This window comes from Erinaceus europaeus, chromosome 2 (genome assembly GCF_950295315.1).
Source record: "Erinaceus europaeus chromosome 2, mEriEur2.1, whole genome shotgun sequence".
In the NCBI taxonomy this organism is placed as follows: Eukaryota; Metazoa; Chordata; class Mammalia; order Eulipotyphla; family Erinaceidae; genus Erinaceus; species Erinaceus europaeus.
In genome coordinates, this window is record NC_080163.1 from 34,700,385 (window position 1) to 34,723,396 (window position 23,012).

A 23,012-nucleotide genomic window follows, 5' to 3' on the forward strand; every position below is an offset into this window, starting at 1 on the left:
GACCTGCTTCACCGCCCCTGCAGGTGAGAAGCTGGGGGCTCGAACCTGGATTTTTACACCGGTCCTTGCAGTTTGTGCCATGAGCGCTTAACCTACTGCACTACCAATGCCCCCTTTTTTAATGAGGGGGGTTAATGGTTTATAATCTATTAACTGACACATAGGTACAGTTTCATTATGCACCAGTATCCCCAATTTTCTTCCACTCTTTCCTCCCCCACCTTTCTCAGTCTTTTGCTTTGATGCAATACACCTTGTCTAGTTCACATTTTGCTTTGTGTTGTTCTCCCTCCCCGTCCCCACATATTAAGTCCCACTTATAAGTGAGATCATTTGGTATTTGTCTTTCTCCTTTTGGTTTATTTTGCTTACCATGGTATCTTCAAGTTCATCCAAGATGATGCAAAGAAGAGAACTTCGTTTTTAATGAAGCTGAGTAGTACTCCATTGTGTATATATACCACAATTTTATAAAATACTTCTAATACAGCACTCTTGGTTATTGCTGTTTTCTAGATAATTCAAATTTTTTTCTTTCCTGGTCAAAACTAGTGAGTTGGAAAAACTGATTTCAGTAATACAGGTTTTTTAAAAATGCTCATAGCACTTTTGTACATAATAGTTCTTTAACCTGGAGATATCCAACTGATATTGGGTAAATAACTTTTAAAATACCAATATAAAGTACTGTTCTTCAACAAAAAGCAGTGAGCCACTAAAGTAAGCAAAAACACAGACGAATCCCAAAACACATTTTGCTGTTGGAAGCAAACCAGATACAAAAGAGTCCACATCATAGGATTTCATTCACAGGAAATTTTAGAATAAGAAAAAATAATCTATAAGAAGAGAAAGCAGATCAGGAACTGCTGGAGGAAGAAGGTTAATAACTGACTATAACTGACTACAAAGGATACAAGTGAAACTTTGGAAGTGATACAAATCACTATATGTTGTTTGTGCTTGTTACACAGCCATTGGAAACAAGTTTCTGTGAGGGTGTAAAGAAAAGTAAGTCTGATACACTGCTGGTAGGAATGTAAATTGGTGCCACCTCTGTGGAAAACCGTATGAAGATTCTTTGGGATATTTAAAATGGCAATTCCATATGCTCCAGCAGTAACAACTATGTGGACTTATCTGAAAATGAAAAAACACAATTGAAAAGATATGCACATCCTTATGTGCAGCGTACTGACACAACAGCCAAAACATGGGCTCCAATTGTTCCACAACATGGATTAGCTCATGTCTTGACCATCACTTTCAAGAGATTTAATTGGCAAAACCTACATTCTAGATTAATTCCAGGTTGAAGTCACATAATCACTATAGAAAACTAAAATTGTTTTTCCTTTTTCAAATAAATACTTTTGGTACTTAGTACTCCTCCTCCTTAATAAGTCTTAAAACACAGATTTACCATTTTATAAATAGCTATGCCAAACTTGATTGCAAAGATGAACAATAATGAAAATGTCTGTCTGTGAGTGACAGCATAATGTATGCATGACACCCTGGCACCACACAATAAAATATCGGGCCAGGAGAAAATTTAACTAAGGGAAGACCTGAGTTCTAACTTCTGTGACCACATGGCAGCACCACATACAGCATTAGGGGAAATACCCATGAACTGTGGAGTGGTGCTGTGGTGTCTCTCCAACTTTTATTAAAGGGTGAAAAAAGTCTACCAGAAGTAGTGAAACCCTGGCAAACAAAACAAAACAAAAAATAACACATATGAACAGCAAAAACCAAAGATGTAGAAAACTGCCAAAGAAATTACAGCCAAGTAGAAAAGTACTATGTGAACAAAACTTTTTTGAGATTGTCCTGAAGTCACTTTAGTGCCATAAAGAATGTGTGAAGTACTATCGTAAGCAAGGTTGAACACTTGCAGATGACTGGATAAAAAAGGTGTCAAAAGAGGCTGGGGAAACAGCTCATATAGTACAGCAGGAGCTGTAACATATGGGGGTGGGGGATGACAAGCCATAACACCTGAGCTTCCTTGCTGACAGAGCACTTACTAGGTGGTGCCAGGGCCTAGCATATGATAAGGTATGCACCTTACTCAGTACACTACCTCTCCAGACCAAGGTATACTTTAAATAAAGACAATTCTGTTAATTTTATATGGAAAGTCCTTTAAACAAGTCCTTCCTAAAAAATAAACTCAGCAGGATTTAAGACAACAAGCAAAGTATTTCTGTGTGGTAAAGGAAGATGACAGGGGAGTATAGGATGTAGTATCCTCACACATATAATGGGGAGATGTGAAACTGTACACAAGTGACAACAACTGCCAGGTAAACTATCACTTTTCCCAGCAAAGTAAATCAAAGGAATGAAGAAAGAAATGGTCCAAATTCCATACACTCAATGCTCATGCTGTCTTTCACTAACTTTATTTTCTAAAAACATGGTTCTGGTGAGGGGTTTTGCATAATGGCTATACAAAAGACTCTCATGCCTGAGGATCTTGTGTCCCAGGTTCAATACCCTGCGCCACCATAAAACAGAGCTGAGCAGTGCTCTGGCAAAAATAAATAATAATCTAAAAAAACAAATCTAATGTCTATATTAGAGGCAGGGCCACGGAGCTGTGTTTCTCTCCTCTCCTCTCCCAGGTCAACTAGGAATACAGAAGTAGACCACCTGGGACTGAAACAAGACAGGACTGGAACAACATCAGGAACCCACCAAATCATCAGTGAGTGTAAGCACCTGTGGCGCCTGTACAGCGAGGAGCCTAGGGAGAGGTTAAGTGGCTCCTAACAGTCCTGCAGTCTGTTACACAAACAAAAAGACAGCTGAAGGGAAGAAAGGACTCCCCTAAGACTCACCAAATGCAACTGTGAGCCTCCACTGTGACAGCTAACAGAATCTGTAGCAGCAGCAGGGAGGCCCTCTGCTGACACCCAGGGAATGAGAACTAACAAAGAAGCTCAGGAAAAGATCTAAACCTTAGTGGCCTAGCTGTGGGACTCTGAAAGCCTCTTTGCATCACCACTGGATTATCTCCACCCCACCCTGCTTTATCCCTTGGTCAGGAGTCAGTGATTAAGCTAAGAACCCTACTTAGAGTTTAAAAGCCCTCAGGCTCCCATAGCCTACAGGGAAGAAAAAGAACAAAAGAGGTTTTTAAGCCACTGAGCTCCAAATCAGGGATTAAAATAATACTGAAACAACTGTCCATTTCCACAACTATAAACGCTTTAATTACCTTACTTAGACACAAGTCAATCCAGGCAACAGTGATCAGTAATTTGAAAAGTACTGAGAGAGTGAGCTCATAACATACTATAAAAAATGGTTAAACCAACAAGAAATAATATTGGAGAAATGAACCAGGACAACAGTCCAGCTAAAAGCCCCCCAAAGGGTGAAGCACAAAATAGTGACATCAACATCCAAACACTAGTTAAGGAAATAATCACAGGAGTGAGTAAAGAGTATGAAAGACTTGTCATCAGAAATGCAGAAACTACAAAGGAAGACTCTGGAAGAAAACACTCATTATCTCAAGGTTATTAGAGATCCAGAAGGGACTACCGGACGCTTTCAGCCTTTAATAGCTGATATAAGCACCAATTTATTGGGAAGAGACTTGCTGGAATCTTTAGATGTAGTGATATCCTCAGATACCTCTGCAGGACACCACACTCACTCCTGTGAGACTGCTAGACCCAACCAGCACCCCCAATGCTAACTGCCACTGTTCGTAACAGAACTCCCCACTTAGATTGGCTTTCTAATGAGCCTTTCTGGGTGGAACAGTGGCCTTTGCCTCGGGAGAAGCTAGAAATTTTAAAAGAACTCGTCCAAGAGCAGTTATCTTTGGGACACATTCGTCATTCTCGGAGCCCAAGGAATACTCCAGTCTTTGTGATTAAAAAGCGCTCAGGAAAATGGCGCCTCCTCCAAGATCTTCGTGCAGTTAATAAAACCATGCAGGTTTGGGGCTCCCCCCAAAGGGGTTTGCCTCTTGCTTCCACGATTCCCACAGGAATTCCAATCATAGCTATTGATATACAGGATTGTTTTTTCTCTATTCCCTTACACCCACAAGATTGTAAACATTTTGCTTTCTCTGTTCCTTCTATTAATAATGCCAGCCCTGCCGATAGATTTGAATGGGTGGTACTGCCCCAGGGCATGGCTAATAGTCCTACTATTTGTCAAGAGGCTGTTAAATCTTCCCTTTTTCCATATATTCATAAGGGCCTTAAGGTTTTTCATTACATGGATGACGTGTTAATATGGGGAGAATTAGATACAGATCTCTCTGCCCTATGTGATTTTCTAATCCCTGCCTTAAAGAGAAGTGGACTTAATGTAGCTCCTGAGAAAATACAGCTAATTCCTCCAATATCTTTCTTAGGCTCAGAGATTTTCCTAACGCAGATTCGTCCTTTAAAACCTTGTGTTACTTTTCCTTCTAATCTCACTCTTGCTTCTTTACAAAGTTTTCTTGGAAATTTGAATTGGCTTAGGCAGTATCTTTATCTGCCTATGAGCTGCCTGCAACCACTGTTCGATCTGTTAAAAGGAAACAAACAGCCTTCCTCAAAGCGTATGTTAACCCCCGAAGCCTCCTTGGCACTGGAAAAAGTTAACCAGGCTCTCCAGGACATGCACCTCGTTCGGTTCTCCCCCTCCTCTCCAGTAAATCTTCTAATCTTTAACTCCACCCCCACGGTAGTGGGGGGCACTGTGGCAGAAACATGGCATTCTTGAATGGCTTCATACACCAGTAGGCGGAGCTCCAAGACTCCTTACCGAGATTGATGCCTTAGCATTTATGGTTCACCAAGGAAGAAACAGATCGGTTCAGGTCTTAGGAAGGGAACCAGATTCAATCATTCTTCCCTTTTCTCTCACAGATACAGAATGGCTTATACGCCACCATTCTCGTTTTGCCATAAGTTTAATGGGTTTTCCAGGACAATTAGATAATCATTTTCCCTCTAATAATTTGATAGCTTCTTTACCTCTGTTGCCTCTACTAGTACCTAAACTTTTCTCTCGAGATCCCATCCCCTCTGCTCCTACAGTGTTCACTGATGGTGGAAAAAAGGGAGCTGCTGCCCTTATATATTATCCAGACCAGCAATACCCCAAACCTCTCTTTACTGAACTTCCTGATAATTCCTCTCAGTACAAAGAAGATTAAAAGTTGTACCAGAATCCTTCAACCTTTTTTATGACACTGTGTATACTGTTAACTTACTTCCATGGCTTGCTCGATCTCATGTAAGAATTGATGACAACCCACTTTCTCCTCTTTTAATTCAAATTGCCTCTATGCTCTGTTCTCGAACCCAACCACTGTATGTTCAGCACCTACGTTCCCACAGCCCTCTTCCTGGTCCCCTGTCCGAAGGGAATGCTGCAGCCGACCACCTTGCCTCCACAGGAATTCTCCTAGCCTCTGTCTCTAATCCTGCTGACTTTCATTCCCTAACCCATGTTAATCTTAAAGGTCTTCGAGCTGGCTAGTTGTGTTTTGTGAGTGAGTGAGTGAGTGAGTGAATGAAAAAAAAAAAATTGAGTGAGTTGAGTGACCAAAATTTTTGTACGACCCATTGTGCTCAGAGTACTCTGAAAGTTAACTGACTTTATATAAAATGGCTGGACGCAGCCATGGTTTCTGGAGACGTCCAGAAACAGTCCAAAAATTGTTCATTCCTCTTTTTGATTTCTTTTTTAAGTCTTGATATAAATATGAAATGTTTAGTCTTAAACTGTGTGAGTAAAGATGGTTCAACTATGACAGTAGATCTAAATTCGCATTTGAAATGATATGTCTTATTTACAAGTTTTTCTCCTCCTGTGTGTTATAAACTATATGTTTAATATGCGTGTTTCAAGTTTGGTAAACATTAATGGTTAAATTGTAACTTCGAAGCTACATTCTTACGAGAAGAGGTAAAATCAATTCATTAAAGTAACTGAGTGTTTAAGGTAAAACTCTAAATATTCAATGTGACAATTCATCATCTCCTAAGTTAAAATACAAATCCTCTATACAGGATTTTTGGAGGGCCCCCAAAAATGTCATGTAAGCTATCTTGTGGAAATTAATCCACAACAAATTTGGCATCAATCTGATATTGTAAATGTACCAAAAAAAAAAAATTGTCACAAAAATGTGTTAACTCTAGTAACCTGAGTTTGCTTAAAAACCCAATGTAAAAATAGTTAAGAATCAATATATGTGACTCAAATTTGGTATGAAAATTTTGCTATATAGAGACTGCTACATGAGGTAACATAAGATGACCTTTACACGAAATTATAAAGATACCTAAACCAATTATAATCATCGAGTTATCAATTGTAGTAAACTTCTAATTTGTTACAAAGTTTTTTCATAAGTAATTGACTACAGCTATGACAAGCCTTCGCATAAAGAAGCATCTGCTCATATAGAATCCCCAGAAATCCATCTTGGACCCCTGACCTCTGACATCACCCACAATTACAGCCATCCACCGAAACCCATGATGTGACCTGACACGATCAGGAGAACCTGATTCACAGACTCCAAAGGACAAGACTTTCCTACTGCCTTTCTCTCAACCATCAGTGTCTGCTCTTCCTGCTTCTGTTTCGCCCATCATGTTTTGGCGGTTCCAGGTCACTCTCTACAGAGAAGAAAAGTTCCAGTGCCTGTCCTCCTCCATCAAGATAGACATGTGGCATTTATTTCCTGGCCGTTGACATTGGACTGATGCTTCTATAGAACTTGCTGGACACTCCCTTTATACTGCTGGACTTCTTGAAGAATGACTGTAGCAGTTCATAGAACTTTCTGCCAGCTGACTCGGGATTTTGCAATGCCAGATCATCCCTCTAGCCCCTCGGCTTATCAGGCCCCCACTCCTCCAACCATCAGATTCACTCTGTCTCTTGCTACTCTTACTTATCCCTCCCTGTCTTGTGCTAGTTCTTCTTGAAGACACTTACACACTATCATTCGGCTTTCTTCCCAAAAGGTTTCTGTTCACCCCTACACTGCTATTCCCCTGACAGAGATGAAGCCTTTTACAGACATTGTCTCAGTTATATATGGCCATTAAGTAAGAGGGAGATGTTGGGGAATTGTGAGGATATGGTTGAGCTTGGAAGGGCTTGAGCCTGAAGGGTGTGTCAATCCTGTTAGTCTCTCTCTCTACGGAGAGGTTAAGCAAGGAGGGACAGTAGAACCCCAAAAAGTGTGCCTCTTATCAGTCTCCCTGCCTCACAAAGTGCCCCGCACTCCTGATACGATGGCAAATAGTTAAAAAGAAAGGGGGAGATGTTGGATAGTATGCCAGCTGCCTCTGGCTTCTGCTTAACCATATGCCTATATAGGGATAGATTTAATCCCATTCAAAGCTTTGGTCTATTTACATAAATCACTTTTACATTTACATAAAGCACCACACTACCTCCAGGGCATTGGTGGTTTAGTGGTAGAATTCTCACCTGCTCCACCCCCTCTCCTTGTCACACCCTGATCCTCTCCTTGTCACACCCTGATCTTCCACCAGTCACTTTTCACTCCACCCTCTCTATATCACATCCTGTTTCCACCCTACTTGGAGAGTATAAAAACAGCTGCTCTTCTGATTAAAGACACTGGAAAATTGCTTTCCGGCTCCAGAGTTCTAGAGTGTATCTCCTACGAAGTTAGTGCGGCACGAGATCCTGATCCCTCTCCCACGCAGCAGCCTAGATCGGCTCGAGTTGAGTTCTCTTAACCCAGAGAGCACTAGCTCGGGAAGAAGTACCCTCAGGCTATCCCGGCATAGTTTAGCTTGGCTTAGATTGTGCTGCGTTCAGCATGAATAAAGACTGATCTGTGTACCGCTCAGCCATGAGTCCCTGGTCGTCTGTCTCCCTTCAGTGAAGCTCAGCCTGACACCACAGAAATCGGCATATCATGTGTGACTTCTATGAACAACTATATGCCACCAAGATAGAGAACCTAGAAGAAATGGACAGTTCCCTAGATACCTACCAACTTCCAAAACTAAGTAAAGAGGAAGTAGATAATATGAACAGGCTCATCACAGCTAATGAAATGGAAACAATTATCAAAAACCTTCCCAAGAATAAAAGTCCTGGACCAGATGGTTTTACAAATGAATTCTACAAAACCTTCAAAGAAGTAATACCACTACTTCAGGGACACAACCAAAAAAGAAAACTACAGACCAATATCTCTGATGAATATAGATACTAAAATATTGAACAAAATTCTACCCAACTAGATAAAGCAGTATATTAAAAAGATTGTTCATCATGACCAAGTAGGGTTTATCCCAGGGATGCAAGGTTGGTTTAATATACGTAAATCAATCAACGTGATCCACCACATCAACAAAAGCAAGACCAAAAACCACATGGTCTTATCAATAGGTGCAGAGAAAGTCTTTGACAAAATACAACATCCCTTTATGTTCAAAACACTGCAAAAAAATGGGAATAGATAGAAAATTCCTGAAGATAGTGGAGTCTATAGCAAACCTACAGCCAACATCATACTCAATAGTGAAAAACTGGAAGCACTGGCCCTCAGATCAGGTACTAGACCGGGATGCCCACTATCACCATCACTATTTAACAGAGTGTTGGAAGTTCTTGCCATAGCAATCAGGCAGGAGCAACAAGGAATTAAAGGGATACAGATTGGAAGAGAACAAGTCAAACTCACCCTATTCGCAGATGACATGATAGTATGCATAGAAAAACCTAAGGAATCCAGCAAGAATATTTTGGATATCATCAGGCAATACAGTAAAGTGGCAGGCTACAAACTTAATGCCGGGATAGCCTGAGGGTGCTTCTTCCCGAGCAAGTGCTCTCTGGGTTGGAGAGAACTCAACTGGAGCCAATCTAGGCTGCTGTGTGGGAGAGGGACAGGAACTCTTGCAGAGCTAACGTTGCAGGAAATACACTCTGGAACTCTCTCTGAGCTGGAAAGCAATTCCAAGTGTTTTTTCTCAGAAAAGCAGCTTGTATATATACTAGCCAAGTAGGGTTGAAACAGGGTGGAGAGAAGGTGGAGCAAAAAGACAGTGGTGGAAATCAGGGTGACTATGAGAGGGGGTGGAGCAAAAAGACATCAAGAGGGGGCGGAGCAAAAAGACATTGTGAACCAGTGGGGATTAAACCAATGCCCTGGAAGGAGGGTGGTGCTTAGTTAACAGTGGTTTATGTAAACAGACCGCAGCTTTAAGTGGGATTAAACCAATGCCCTGCAGGCATGCCAGTGCTTAGTTAAGTGGGATTACAGAAAGAAGCTTTAAGCCGGGGGAGCTGGCATACTACCCAACAACTTAACATGCAGAAGTCAGTGGCATTCCTCTATGCAAACACTAAGTTAGAAGAAATTGAAATCTAGAAATCAATTCCTTTTACTATAGCAACAAAAAACAATAAAATATCTAGGAATAAACCTAACCAAAGAAGTGAAAGACTTGTATACTGAAAATTATGAGTCACTACTCAAGGAAATTGAAAAAGACACAAAGAACTGGAAAAGCTATTCCATGCTCGTGGGTTGGAAGAATTAACATCATCAAAATAAGTATAGTACCCACAGCCATCTACAAATTTAATACTATCCCCATCAAGATCCCAACCACATTCTTTAGGAGAATAGAACAAATGCTACAAATGTTTATCTGGAACCAGAAAAGATCTAGAATTGCCAAAACAATCTTGAGAAGAAAGAACAGAACTGGAGGCATCACACTCCCAGATCTCAAATTGTATTATAGGGCTGTGTCATCAAAACTGCTTGGTACTGGAACATGAATAGACACACTGACCAGTGGAATAGAACTGAGAGCCCAGAAGTAAGTCCCCACACCTATCTAACATTTGACAAAGGTGCCCAGACTATTCAATGGGGAAAGCAGAGTCTCTTCAACAAATAGTGTTAGAAAAAAATGGGTTGAAACATGCAGAAGAATGAAACTGAACCACTGTATTTCACCAAATACAAAAGTAAATTCCAAGTGATCAAGGACTTGGATGTTAGACCACAAACTATCAGATACTTGGAAGAAAATATTGGCAGAACTCTTTTCCACATGATTTTTAAAAACATCTTCAATGAAATGAATCAATTACAAAGAAGACTAAGGCTAGCCTAAACCTATGGGACTACATCAAATTAAAAAGCTTCTGCACAGCAAAAGAAACCAATACCCAAAGCAAGAGACCCCTCACAGAATGGGAGAAGATCTTTACATGCCATACAACAGACAAGAGGCTAATAGCCAAAATATATAAAGAGCTTGCCAAACTCAACAAGAAAACAACTCCATCCAAAAATGGTGAGAGGACATGGACAGAATATTCACCACAGAAGAGATCCAAAAGGCCTAGAAACACATGAAAAAATGCTCCAAATCTTTGATTGTCAGAGAAACGCAAATCAAGACAATAATGACATACAACTTCACTCCTATGAGAATGTCATACATCAGAAAAGGTAACAGCAGCAAATGCTGGAAGGTAACAGCAGCAAATGCTGGAGAGGTTGTTCTCAAAGGAACTTTCCTGCACTGCTGGTGGGAATGTAAATTGGTCCAACCTCTGTGGAGAACAGTCTGGAGAACTCTCATAAGGCTGGAAATGGACCTACCCTATGATCCTGCAATTCCTCTCCTGGGGATGTATCCTAAGGAACCCAAAACACACACCTAAGAAGATATGTGTATACTTATTTTCATAACTGCACAGTTTTTAATAGCCAAAACCTGGAAGCAACCCAGGTGTCCAACAACAGATGAGTGGCTGAGCAGGTTGTGGTATACATACACAATGGAATACTGTATGCTCAGGAATTAAGAATGGTGATTTCACCATTTTCAGCCCATCTTGGATGGAGCTTGAAGAAATCATGTTAAGTGAAATATGTCTGAAACGGAAGGATGTATATGGGATGATCTTACTCAGGGACAAAATTTGAAAAAAAAAAAAAAAAAAAAAAAGGCGGGGACTGGAAAACTTGGACTGGAGTTCATGTATTGCACCAAAGTAAAAGATTCTGGGGTGGGGGAGGAGAGAAGAGTACAGGTCCTGGAACAGGATGACAGAGGACCTAGTGGGGTTGTACTGTTATGTGGAAAACTGGGAAACGTTATGCATGTACAAACTATTGTATTTGCTTTCAACTGTAAAACATTAATCCCCCAATAAAAGAAATTAAATAAAAAGAACATTATTTCCTCAATAAAAAAATTTTTAAAAGAAATAGAAAACATTAGCAGTGAAGGTATCTCCTCAGTTCTCTCCCAGATTCCATGCCCTTAAGACAGGAAAAAAATAAAAATAAACATTATGCTCAATTTGCCAAACTGTTTCTCATTTCATACAACCTGCCAGCAACCAGCATATAAAACAATTCATCACTCCACAAGGACTGGGTTCAAGCCCCCAGTCGCCACCTGCAAGAGGGGAAGCTTCACAAATGTTAGTAAAGAAAGCAGTTATGTGAGTTTCTTTCCTTGTCTCCCCGCTTACCTCTCAATTTCTGTCTCTACCCAATATAAACAATATTTTTTTAAAAATTCATTGTTCTATTTTTTTTTTTAACAGTTCCCTTTCTGGACTTCCCTAACACCATATGACACTGGGCTTTTCTGCACTCTCAGGCCATATCTTCCTTAAAGACTTCTCTCCTACTCTGAACTGTTTAGATTTCTTTGTGGAGCAAGCCCTATTCTTTGCAAGTCTCTCTCTTTTCCTATGATCTCATTCATTCCCTTAGTATTCTATTGACTATGTACCCAATCTCTACAAACTACAGAGTGACTTATCAAACTGTTAACTAGAGATCTCTCATTGGTATCACAGTGGGAATTAAAACCAGGCCAATAAAATTTTTAATCTCTTATACTTAAATTTATTTCATAATCATACTACAAATGATTTGTGATAAACACTCAAGCACTGTGCTAAAGACTGGCACAATATGAACTTGGGGGAAGCAAATGACAAGCTGCAGTAAGAGCTATGAAGGATTTCTTTTTTTTTTTAAGTTCTGATATAGGCCAGGGGAGATAACTACTATGTTTGAAAAGGTATTTAAAGTAGACCTCTACTATATTCTCTGCCTTGGAATGTAGCACCTACCTAGCTGCTTTAGAAATGTATGCATTCTAAAAAAAAAAAAAAAAAAAAAAGAAATGTATGCATTCTTTCCCCCAAAGCATCCATAAGGCAGTTCTATAACATTTTCACTACAAAATACACCTTGACATGGAAGCAAGTTGTCAAGCAACAGCAATGTGGACAAATAACAACAGCGGTATATGTCACAAAAGGAAGTACATAATTAATGAAAGAAAATTAGAAGAAACCAGAAAAGGCTACCTACATGAAGAATCATTAGGATAAGCTCAGAGGATAAACTGCAAAAGTTAAACAAAAAAGTTTAAAAAGACTATGCCAAGACCCCCTAAACCTACTACCAGTTTGAATACAACAAATGACACTCAATGCCTTAATAACTGGAAGAAAATCTAAGCTCATCAGATAAAGAAAGGACAACAAAGCTGAATAAAGGCAAGAGAGTGGCTCACTTAGTGATGGCCTTTTTGGTCAATGCCAGGCCACCCCATCATCTGGGCCCCTAGTTAGGGAATCCTTGGCTTCCCACACAAATATGATGGGTCTAGATCTCTAATAAGTCCCTCCCTCCACCATCACTGATCACTTCCACCATGGACATCATCATAAAGTCTCTCATGGGCCTCTTCAGGAACTCGCTGTAAAGTAGCAATGGTAGCTACTGCCCCCACTCTCCAACGAGAGACTGGATCATCCTACCCTGCCACTCAAAGAAGACTGATCCTGAAATGAGTGTAGACTAGAATGTTCCCAGCTGTGACCATGAACTGTGAGCTCAGACCAAAAGGGACTCAGAGATTACACAGGTTCCTGTGCTGAATATGAATATATATATAGGCCCTGGTTCAGGTGGATGGGTAAACAGTTAATTTTATTCATAGATTTTCTTTAAGTTGGGAGCTACTCTCTGCCCTAATTCAGCTTTCTAGTTCTATTCTCAACTCTGAAACCATCTTCCCAGACAATGTTTTTGTCCACTTCCATGTTAGCTATCAAACTCAGGCAAGAAAGTATGAAAGTCAAGGGCCCATATGAACATACTTCTGAGTTTCTTTCCACACTACGATACCTACTGTCATCTGGTCTACTCCTACCTTTTGATTTTTGTTCATTAATCATTTTGTCCTGCTTTATATCTTACTGCTTGTCAGGCACAAAGCTGCTGATACTTTTATGATTCTGTCCTGACTTCCCTCCCCAGACAACCTCACCAATGTGTTCTGGAACCTCACCTCTCCAGAGACCTACCACACTAGAGAAAGAAATAGACTGAGGGTCTGGGTCAACCTGCCAATGTCCATGCTGAGCAGAGAAGCAATTACAGAAGTCAGACCTTCCACTTTTTGGTCCATAATTTTGGTCCCTAATCCTAGCAGGGAAGAATAAGGAAATAAGGTAAGAATAAGAAAAAGGAAGATGACCAGAGGACTTTGAATTTCAACTCCATCAGGACACTGGAGAGGACATTCAGAAATAGTAGTAGGAATAGGTGTGACTTAAGAAGAGAAAGCAGGACAATAGAAAAAAAAATGGATACACACACAAATACAGATAATTGTAGAAATAACAGTCTGAAGTAGGGCACCAAAGTAAAAAATCTCTGGGTGGAGGCTGAGAGTAGATGTTCAGCTTCACTGGGGGAGAAGGGGGATCGGGACAGACTTTTGGTGGTGGGAATGGTATTGATGTAAACTCCTATTAACTTGTTGTCTCATAAATCACTATTTAATTAATATGAGAGGGGAAAATTAATTTAAGGTCTCAAAGATTTTTATGCAGACCATAGGCTGAGTACATATTCCTTCAATCTAAGCATTTAAGACTTCAAACGTGTAATAAGATTGAATTTTAACAGTGGGCTCAAATTGTTAATACATTTCTAATAATGACTTGTTCTTGGAAATGTTGACTTTCCTAAAAGCTTAGACCAGGGAGAACAGAAGCAACTGGTAGTGTCACTTTATATGACACAGCTATATAGAATAACATCACGGGACATAAATTATGGTGAGGTCTTGTATGATACAGCAAATCCTAACAATGGGAATTTCAAAGTTAACCTAATTGCCAAATAATTTGATTATAGCAACTAACTATCTATTGCCTTCTTAAACACTAAAACAGTAAGAACCTCCCACTTCTTCTATAGAGCCCATATTTGCCCCAGTCCTGGAAACTCTAGGGTGGGGCTCACTTTCCTGCATGCTCCTCTGAATTTGTAACAACTGATACTGCATATGCTGATCCCAATCTAATCAATGCAATGAGTACCACCTCGGCATGCTTCACTTCAGACTGTGTCCAGAGACATCAGGCATGGAATATGAGCCCTTCAGCCTCATTACCCGGGTGAGACCTCACCTTTCTCACAGGATTCCTTAATTCCATTTTGGGTAGTTCACTTCCTAACAAAGCCTCAAAACCTAAATATAGACCAGGGCCCATGAGATATGGCAAATGTACACATGGATCCATAAATTAGGGGGGAAATATATACCTGAAAGCAAAAGTGCACAATAGTCTACAGTGAGTCAATAAATTAAGCAAGCAAGTAGAAAGACCTAAAAAAGACACCATGAAGTACCTAATCAAATAGTTTCTACTTAGACCTAGATACCGTCCTCACCTACTTCCTATTACACTTCCCTCAGTCACTCCAAAGCTTACCTTATCAAAGTAAGGACAACAAAAGCTGACTGGTATACTTGAAGCCAGCTGGGGCCCTAGTCGGGGAGTCCTGGGATTCCCACACAGAGATGATGGGTCCAGACTTCGAACAGATCCCTCTCTCCATTGTCACTGGTCATCTCCATCAAGAACAAAATAATGTAATGGACCCCTTTAAAGGCCCCCATAGGCCTTGCCCTCAAGGTAGATCAATAATGGTAGAGAATATTATCCATCCTCAGAAGGGAAGCTGGATAACATACTCTATCTACCACCTAAGGAAGATGGGTCCTGAAATTGGTGCAGCCTGGAACGTTCCTACTTATGACCACAGAATTCAAGTCAGACATCCAGGGATGCAGAGGTTACATAGGCTCCTAAGCTGAATATGGGCCCCAGATCAAATCGATGGGGTTTACAGTCAACAATATTTATATACCTTTCCCACATTTGGGAGCTACTCTCTTCCCTGATCCAGCTTCCTAGCCCTTTTCCCAGCCATGACATCATCTCCCCAGATAATAACTTGGGTCCACCTGCATATCAGATGTCATGCTCAGGAAAAAACTAGTATAGTCATGGGCCCTTTAGGATATACCTAAAATAGACCTACTAGCTATCTACAAAATGGAGACCCCCCCAACTCTTCATTTGCACTATTCCAGCCTTTAGGTTCATGATTAGTCAACAATTTGTTTGGCTTTGTATGTTAATTCTTTTTTCAGTCACCAGGTTCCAGATGCTAACATGATGCCAAATGACTTCCTTGAGCAGACAACCCCACCAATCTGTCCTGGAGCCCTGCTTTCTTCAGAGCTCTGCCCCACTAGGGAAAGGGAGTATGGATTGACCTGTTAAAGCCTATGTTCAGTAGGGAAGCAATTACAGAAGCCAGACTTTACACCTTCTGCACCCCATAACGACCCTGGGTCCATATTCCCAGAGGGTTAAAGAACAGGAAAGCTATTGGGGAGGGGAGGGAAGGGGATACGGAGATCTATGGGTGGGAATTGTACCCCTCGATTTATCCTATGGTTTTGCCAGTGTTTCCATTTTATAAGTAAAAATTTTTAAAAATAATAATAGTCAACTCATATCTGCAACCTTGGGAGAACTACTGTAGTTTCCCATGGAGGGAATGGAGATACAGAACTCTGGTAGTGGGACTGGTGTGGAATTATACCCGTTATGTTATAATTTTGTAAATCAATATTAAGTCACTCACAAAATTTAAAAAATAAAATAAAAGACTATGCCAAAAATAGAGAGCAGCATAGCATGGCAAAACCTAAAACAAGTCCAAGGTCATAAAGTCACAGAAAGCTAATAAAGAAGACAAGACCACAAGAAAGCAAGGAGTTATCATACAAAAATAAAATTGTGTCAAAAGGACATAGAAGTCAACTTGAATATGCTAAAAATGGCCTAATATGGGACAATTTTACAATGGGTTGAAAAACACATTAAAACCCAAAAGCTCATAATACAAAAAAAAATGATTATTAAAATAAAAACCGTCAGGGGACTGCACAATGGCACACCCGGTTGAACACACATGGTACCACATACAGGGAATTGAGTTCAAGCTCCTGATCTCCACCTGTAGGGGGGAAGTATCATAAGAGGTGAAGCTGGACTACAGGTATTTCTCTTTCTTTGTATTTCTCCCTCCTCTCTCAATTTCTCTGTCTCTATCAGTTAAATAAAAGATGGAAGAAATAAAAATAAATAAAAACCTTCAGTGAGCAATTCATTAATTTTGAAAAATGTAAAAAAGAAAACAATTGTGCTGTTCTTGTATCAAAGGGAACCAAAGAAGCAGTCAGAGAGAGTTTCACAGTAAATAAATGTAGAAAGAATTAAAGAACCAGATGACTCTGGCTCCGTACTCCCAGACGGTTAAAGAATAGGGAAACTATCAGGGAAGGTGATGGGATATGGAGGTCTGGTGGTGGGAACTGTGTAGAACTGTACCCCTCTTATCCTATGGTCTTGTCAGTGGTTCCATCATAGAAATAAATAAGTTTAAAAAAAATAAGAAAGCTATCGGGGAGGTTGATGGGATACAGAGTTCTGGTGGTGGGAACTGAGTAGAATTATATCCCTCTTATCCTATGGTCTTGTCAATGTTTCCATTTTATAAATAAATAAATTTAAAAAAAAAGAATAGGAAAGCTATCAGGGGAGGTGATGGGATAGAGTTCTGTTGGTGGGAATTGTGTAGAATTGTACCCCTGTTTTCCTATGGTTTTGTCAGTGTTTCCTTTTTATAAGTAAAAGTTAAAAAGAAAAAAAAAAGGGAGTCGGGTGGTGGCGCAGCGGGTTAAGCGCAGGTGGCGCAGAGGGTTAAGCGCAGGTGGCACCAAGCACAAGGACTGAAGTCAGAAGTCAGGATCCTGGTTCAAGCCCCCAGCTCCCCACCTGCAGGGGAGTGGCTTCACAGGCGGTGAAGCAGGTCTGCAGGTGTCTGTCTTTTCTCTCTCCTCTCTGTCTTCCCCTCCTCTCTCCATTTCTCTCTGTCCTATCCAACAACAACAGCAATAACAATAACAATGATGACAATAAACAACCAGAGCAACAAAAGGGAAAAATAAAACATAAATAAGAATTAAAGAACCAGGATATCTCTACTTTACAATCCCTAACAAGCAAAGATTTTTAAGTAATTATCACTAAAGGTTGCTTAAGTCATTAGTGAAAAGGCAATTTTAATGGGAAGAATAAGACATTCCTGAAACCACTCATCAGTCTTACAATTACTAAAAATGGAGCAACCAAACATTATGCAGCTTTTAATTACAGGAAATAGACACCAACATCTACAGGAAATATATACTGCTATCTTCACCAAGGCCTCACTACTACAGGCCAACATTTTTAATTAGAAAAAGAGATAAAAGAAGCAGGCTCAGGTGAGAGGTGGGGGAAATATAATACAAAATTAAATAGTACAGCTACTTTAGAAAATATAATAGTACAGCTACTTTAGAAAATATAATAGTACAGCTACTTTAGAAAATATATGAAATTTTTTAAGTTAAGAAATACTTCACATATGACCTAGAAATCCCACTCTCAGGTATACACCAAAAAGAAATGACAGTATACATCCACTTCTGTACACAAACACTCACAGCAGCAGCATTGCTCATGGCAGTCCAAAGTTGGAAACAAACCAAATGTCTGTCAACTAGTGAATGCATGTACAAAGTGTGCTAGTCCCATACAAAAGAATAAACCCTGAATTTTACTCTACTAAAGCAATCAAATGGAAGGAATTAGTGATAAATACAACATGGATGGTTCTCTAAATAATCACTTTTGAGCTGAAACAAGTCAAACTAATGCCTGAACCATGTGATTACATGGTTTGAAATTCTAACATTTAAAATTACTAATACTAAACCAAATAAAAGAGATTAATGACTACCTGAGAGAGGAAAAAGAATGACTGCAAAATAACATGAAAAAAATTGAGTAATAGAAAACTTCATTGGGGTAATGGGCACATAACTGTACACACAACAAAACAGTGACAGAAATGGTGTATAAAAATGTACTGTATGTAAACTATAGCTCAATCTCCCCCAAAAAAAAAGGGACCTGAGTTCATTAAAGCAGCAAATTACTAGATGTGTAACAGTGACTACTTTTCATCTCACGTGTAAACATCTTATTTCTTAAGCAATCATGTTTTTGTTGTTATTGCTGTTTTATGACGCCAGGGTCTCCTGCTTGTGCAATTCCATTGACTCCAAGCCAAGCTCTTCATTCTTTTTATTTTGGATAAAGAAATAAGAGGAAGGGACACAATAGCACCACTCCACCATGCATGGAGTTCTCTCCAGTGCTGTCCATGGTGATACCATGTGTATCAGAGATGGAATGCCCCCAGGCTTTGCTACTAGGTGAGTGAGTTCTCTGGTCCCAGCAATCACTTTTATGTTTCTGGGTTTACACATAATTCTTACTTGCACTAGAAAAAAAGTCTCATAGTTATCTCATATGCTCTATCTCACAAAGTTGTGAAATACTGTTAAAGGAGAAAGTGCTCTGACACTAAGCAGCATTACACAACTATACACTAGACTCTACGTTTAAAAAAATAATAAAAAAAAAAAAAACAGGCAAGAGTAACTTGAGACTCTTGGAAACTTGGGTGCCTAAGGCCACCTTTACCCAAAATGGAAAGTGTATTCAAAGCTGACGTTTTAAATATCCCTATATCCTTCTGGAAGCGACCACTACTAACTTCCTAGACAGCTCAATGTGGTATTATCTTAACTGTACTTTCATTTTTCAAAGTTAGAACAGTAAAGTGTTTAAAGAAAGTCAATAAATGAGCATGGCATGACATTATTTCCCAGTGACAAGATAACATTTCTTTTACTAAGCACTTTTCCAAGAAACTTACAACCGAGACTCTTGCTTTCTTTAGAAGTCAGTTCAAAGTATTTCCACTTAATATCGCAATGCTGCGTGCATTACTAAATGTTTATTAACGTGTCCTGCATTAGCAAAAGGAGGTGACTCATTTTGAGAACATCGACACTTTTCAAAGCACCGTGGTACAGTCATTTATACTCTTGCCTATTGAAATGTTAATACATTCTCATTTTTACTACTACTACTACTACTACTACTACTACTACTACTACTACTACATCCACCACCACCACCACACTTTCCCTACCAGGTCTGAGTGATGCCTGACATTTGGCCTAGTTATATTTAAGTTTCCACAGGGCAACAAGTATGAAGGTTGTCTGGATGGCATTCACTTTTTCCTTGAATGCAGTTCCGCGGCTAAATTTTTATCCTCAATTCAGGTTTGCATTTGCAGATTCTTTACCATTTTTCCAGCCCGCCCGCCCGCCCTCCCACCCAGCAACAGATAGTGACACCCTCATAGTACCCACTCTCCAGCCACCGCTTTCCATGTTTGAAAGCCTCCTCTGAAGCGACAGCACTAGGAACAGGGGGTGGTGGTGGGGGGTCGCATGGCCGCTGCAAGAGGCCTGGCCGGGAGCTACCAGCACCTCTCGGGTTTCGCAGGTCTCCCCACCCCCCACCCCTTCCTTCGCATCCCAAGGCCGCCGGGCGGGGAGAGGGTTGCACGCACACAACTACAATTTCAGTTTCCAAGAAAGCTCCAGGGAGGCTCCTGGCCCAGGGCTCCCGCAGCGGCCTCCCCTGCAGCCTCCGCCGGGTAGGCGTGGAGGACCCTGAGGGAGAGGGCCGCGCGGTGGCCGGAGGAGGGGGCGACCGCCCGGGCCGGGTAGACGGCGGCGGCGGCGGTGCGACCCGGCCCTCGGCCAAGCCCCGTGGCCGCCGGGTGTGTGTGTGCGGGGCGGGGGGGACAGCGCTTGGACCCGCACTCAGGCCGCGGCGCTCAGGGCTCGGTCCAAAAGGGCCGCGCTGGCTCCGCGAACTGGACGAAAACAAACCGGCGGGGGAGGGGGAAGGAGGAGGGAAGCCGGCGGGGGCCGGGGGGGGGGGCGGAGAGCACCTCGCTTCCAGACCACCGAGGCCCAGCCGCCCCCGTCCGCCAGCCTGGTCCGGTCCCGGAGCGGCGCGGCTGCGCCCCCGATGCCTCAGCCCCGCCGGAGCCCACCAGGCCATCGGCTCCGCGCCCCCCCAGCACCCGCAGCGCCCTACCTGAACGCGCAGTCCGGGTCCCGGGCGTCCCTACCGGGCGAGCCCAGTCCGTTCCTCTTGCTGAACAGCTTTTGGAACAGCGTGGGGGCCATGCCAGCCACCGCCAAGCTGGGGTCGCTCTTCAGGGCGCTCGCTTGGCGCCCAGCTCCTAGAGCCGCCCCGCCACCCCCATGGGCGCCTCAGTCATATGACAGAAATTAGTCACTTCAAACGGCCACGGCGCGCGGGGCGGGGCGCGAGGCGAGACCGGCGCTCATTGGCTGGCCGCGAGCCGCGTCACGTGGTGGCGCTCGGGGCTGGGGGCAAGGCGGGGGCGTGGGGGCGGAGCTGTACTCGGTAGGCTGGCGAGCGGAATCCCTCACGTGGCAGCCCGTAGGGCGGGGCGGGGCCTGTCCGGGTGGGGAAACGGGGTCGAGTGTGCGCGCGGGGCTGGGGCGGGGAAGCGGGGACGCGCTTGGGCCCGGGATCACTCGATGGAGACGTCGTTAACTGCTGTCTGAGGCTATGCGGAGGGGTGGGGGAAGGTGAGGACGACGCCTGGGACTTCCGAGTGCAAGAAGCCTTCGGCTCCCCGCCGGGGAGACAAAGAGCTTTGTGGGGCGCCAAGGGCCACCTACTCTCCCACCGTGCCTTCTGCTCTGCAGCTTTGCTCCCTCCTTTGCGCCAGCCCCCGGGGGAACAGGGAGGAGGCGGCGCTTGGGGCTGGGCTTGGAGCCCGGACCCCTGCGCGCCCATCCCGAGCCACGGGACGTTTGAGACCAGAACTTGGCTGCGCTGATCCAGCTCGCCTGGTCCGCTGTCCTCCTGCCCTGCCGGGACGCTCGCCGCAGCGACGTGGGCCTGGGCCAGGGACTGCGGGCAGCCGCCTCCGGTGCCAGGCACCAGGATTATTAGCCCCCTGGGAGAGCTAGCAAAGAGTCACACCCAAACTGAACGTCTAGGTAGGGAGACAGAAAGGAGCTGCCAATTTTGTGAGTTGCATAGGAAGAACGGTTTCCGAGGAAGAAAAACATTTAAAAAATAATATAAGCTAATCAATAACCTTACAGTTTTACAAAACCAAGGGAATCAGAGTTTTATCAAACCAGCCTTAAAAATTTTCAACACCTCCATTCGTTCACCCACTGATCATCCAAACAAATTTTGTACAATGAGATGCAGTTCTCCACAAATACTGGTATTTCAGGAAATGGCTGGTAATGTGGTTAAAAGGCTGGATTTTTTTTTTTTAAAGGCACATTTTTGAAGACTTCATTTAACCAGGTGTACAAATCAAATTGCATTTTAAGTAATCACTAACTCCCACTGATACGCAGCTACAGTTTGTTGCAACTATCGTGTAGGAAAAAGGAAACTATGTATTTTAGAATATTAGTATAAACATATTGACTATCAGTGTTACAAAACATTGTAAACGCACTCTTCCTAGAGATTACTATTATAAATAGGTTAATGTGTTCATTCCACAAATGTTTAAGTGCCCTAGTATGGGCACTAGGGATCCAAAGTAAACAAACAAACAAAGGCAGAGGTAACTTTGTATGTAAGGAAATAACAAAACAGCAAGGTATTATCAGACTGGTGTTTTGAATAAGAACCAGTGAATGAGTGAGTGAGTGAGTGTGTGAGTGAGTGAGTGAGTGAGTGAGATAGATCTCTCTTGAATAGGTGAAGTTTAAGGTGTTTAAGGTTCAAGTTCCTCTGTACAGTGCCCAAGCTTCAGAAGTTACTAGGCAGTGCAAGCTCAAGATAGCAGGAATGTATCACCTATAAACTTATCTTAACTCTAGATTCTAGCATCAAACACTGAAATTTTCTAAGATACAAATGGCTGTATGTATTTTTCTCACAAATATATATATAGGATGACATCTTTGAAAATAAGAAAAAATGAAAATAAAATTTGTCAAAAGTCAGACAAAAAGTCAATGAATCATTTAGGAGAGTTTTGTTTTTATACTACTAAGTTACAACAAATAACTGCGAGTGAAATAGTCTCAAACTTTTCTACCTAATAGCAAAAGACAAATCACAGATAGCCCATGACCAGCACAGAGAAGAGTTGCTCTGTCCCCACAGAAGGAAATTTGTTTCTAAATACACAAGCCTTGTCTGCCTTCATCCTGGGAGAAAGTTACTTCATAGATAATTATAGACATTAATAGCAAGGGAAAGAACACTACTGGCTTACATAGGAAATACTTTTAGTATTGTCTAATCATGTACTAGCTTCATTTCTGTTTGGTCTCTAACCATATTCAAAAGGTACATAAAAACTAAATTTAATTTCTGTCATTCATTATGTTACAGCATAATGCTCAAATTACAGAATCAGAGGACATTGGAATGATACATGTTTGTCATAGGAGAAGATATACAGGGGCTGGACAATGGTTCAGGCCCCCAGTCCCCACATGCAGAAGGTATAAGATTTACAAACAGTTAAGTAGTGCTGCTTTTTCTCTCTCCATTTCCTTCTTTCATTTCCTTCTCTATTTCTGTCTCTATCCAATAAAATAAATAAAGACTAAAAAAAAAAAAAGAAAGAT

The 23,012-nt window shown here is 41.8% G+C and overlaps 1 protein-coding gene across 2 annotated transcripts in view; it reads right to left on the reverse strand.

Annotated features, from left to right (window-relative positions):
* The window catches only part of FNIP1 (folliculin interacting protein 1), a 94,384-nt gene extending 73,732 nt beyond the window's left edge, over positions 1-20,652 (reverse strand). The window contains exon 1 of one of the 2 annotated variants that reach the window (XM_007532523.3): positions 20,464-20,652. In XM_007532523.3, the coding sequence (XP_007532585.2) occupies positions 20,464-20,555 (92 nt within the window). In that variant the 5' untranslated portion in view covers positions 20,556-20,652. The remainder of the gene's footprint in view (positions 1-20,463) is intronic. The other variant, XM_007532525.3, reaches the window with a different exon arrangement.
* Positions 20,653-23,012: the final 2,360 nt, after the last annotated feature.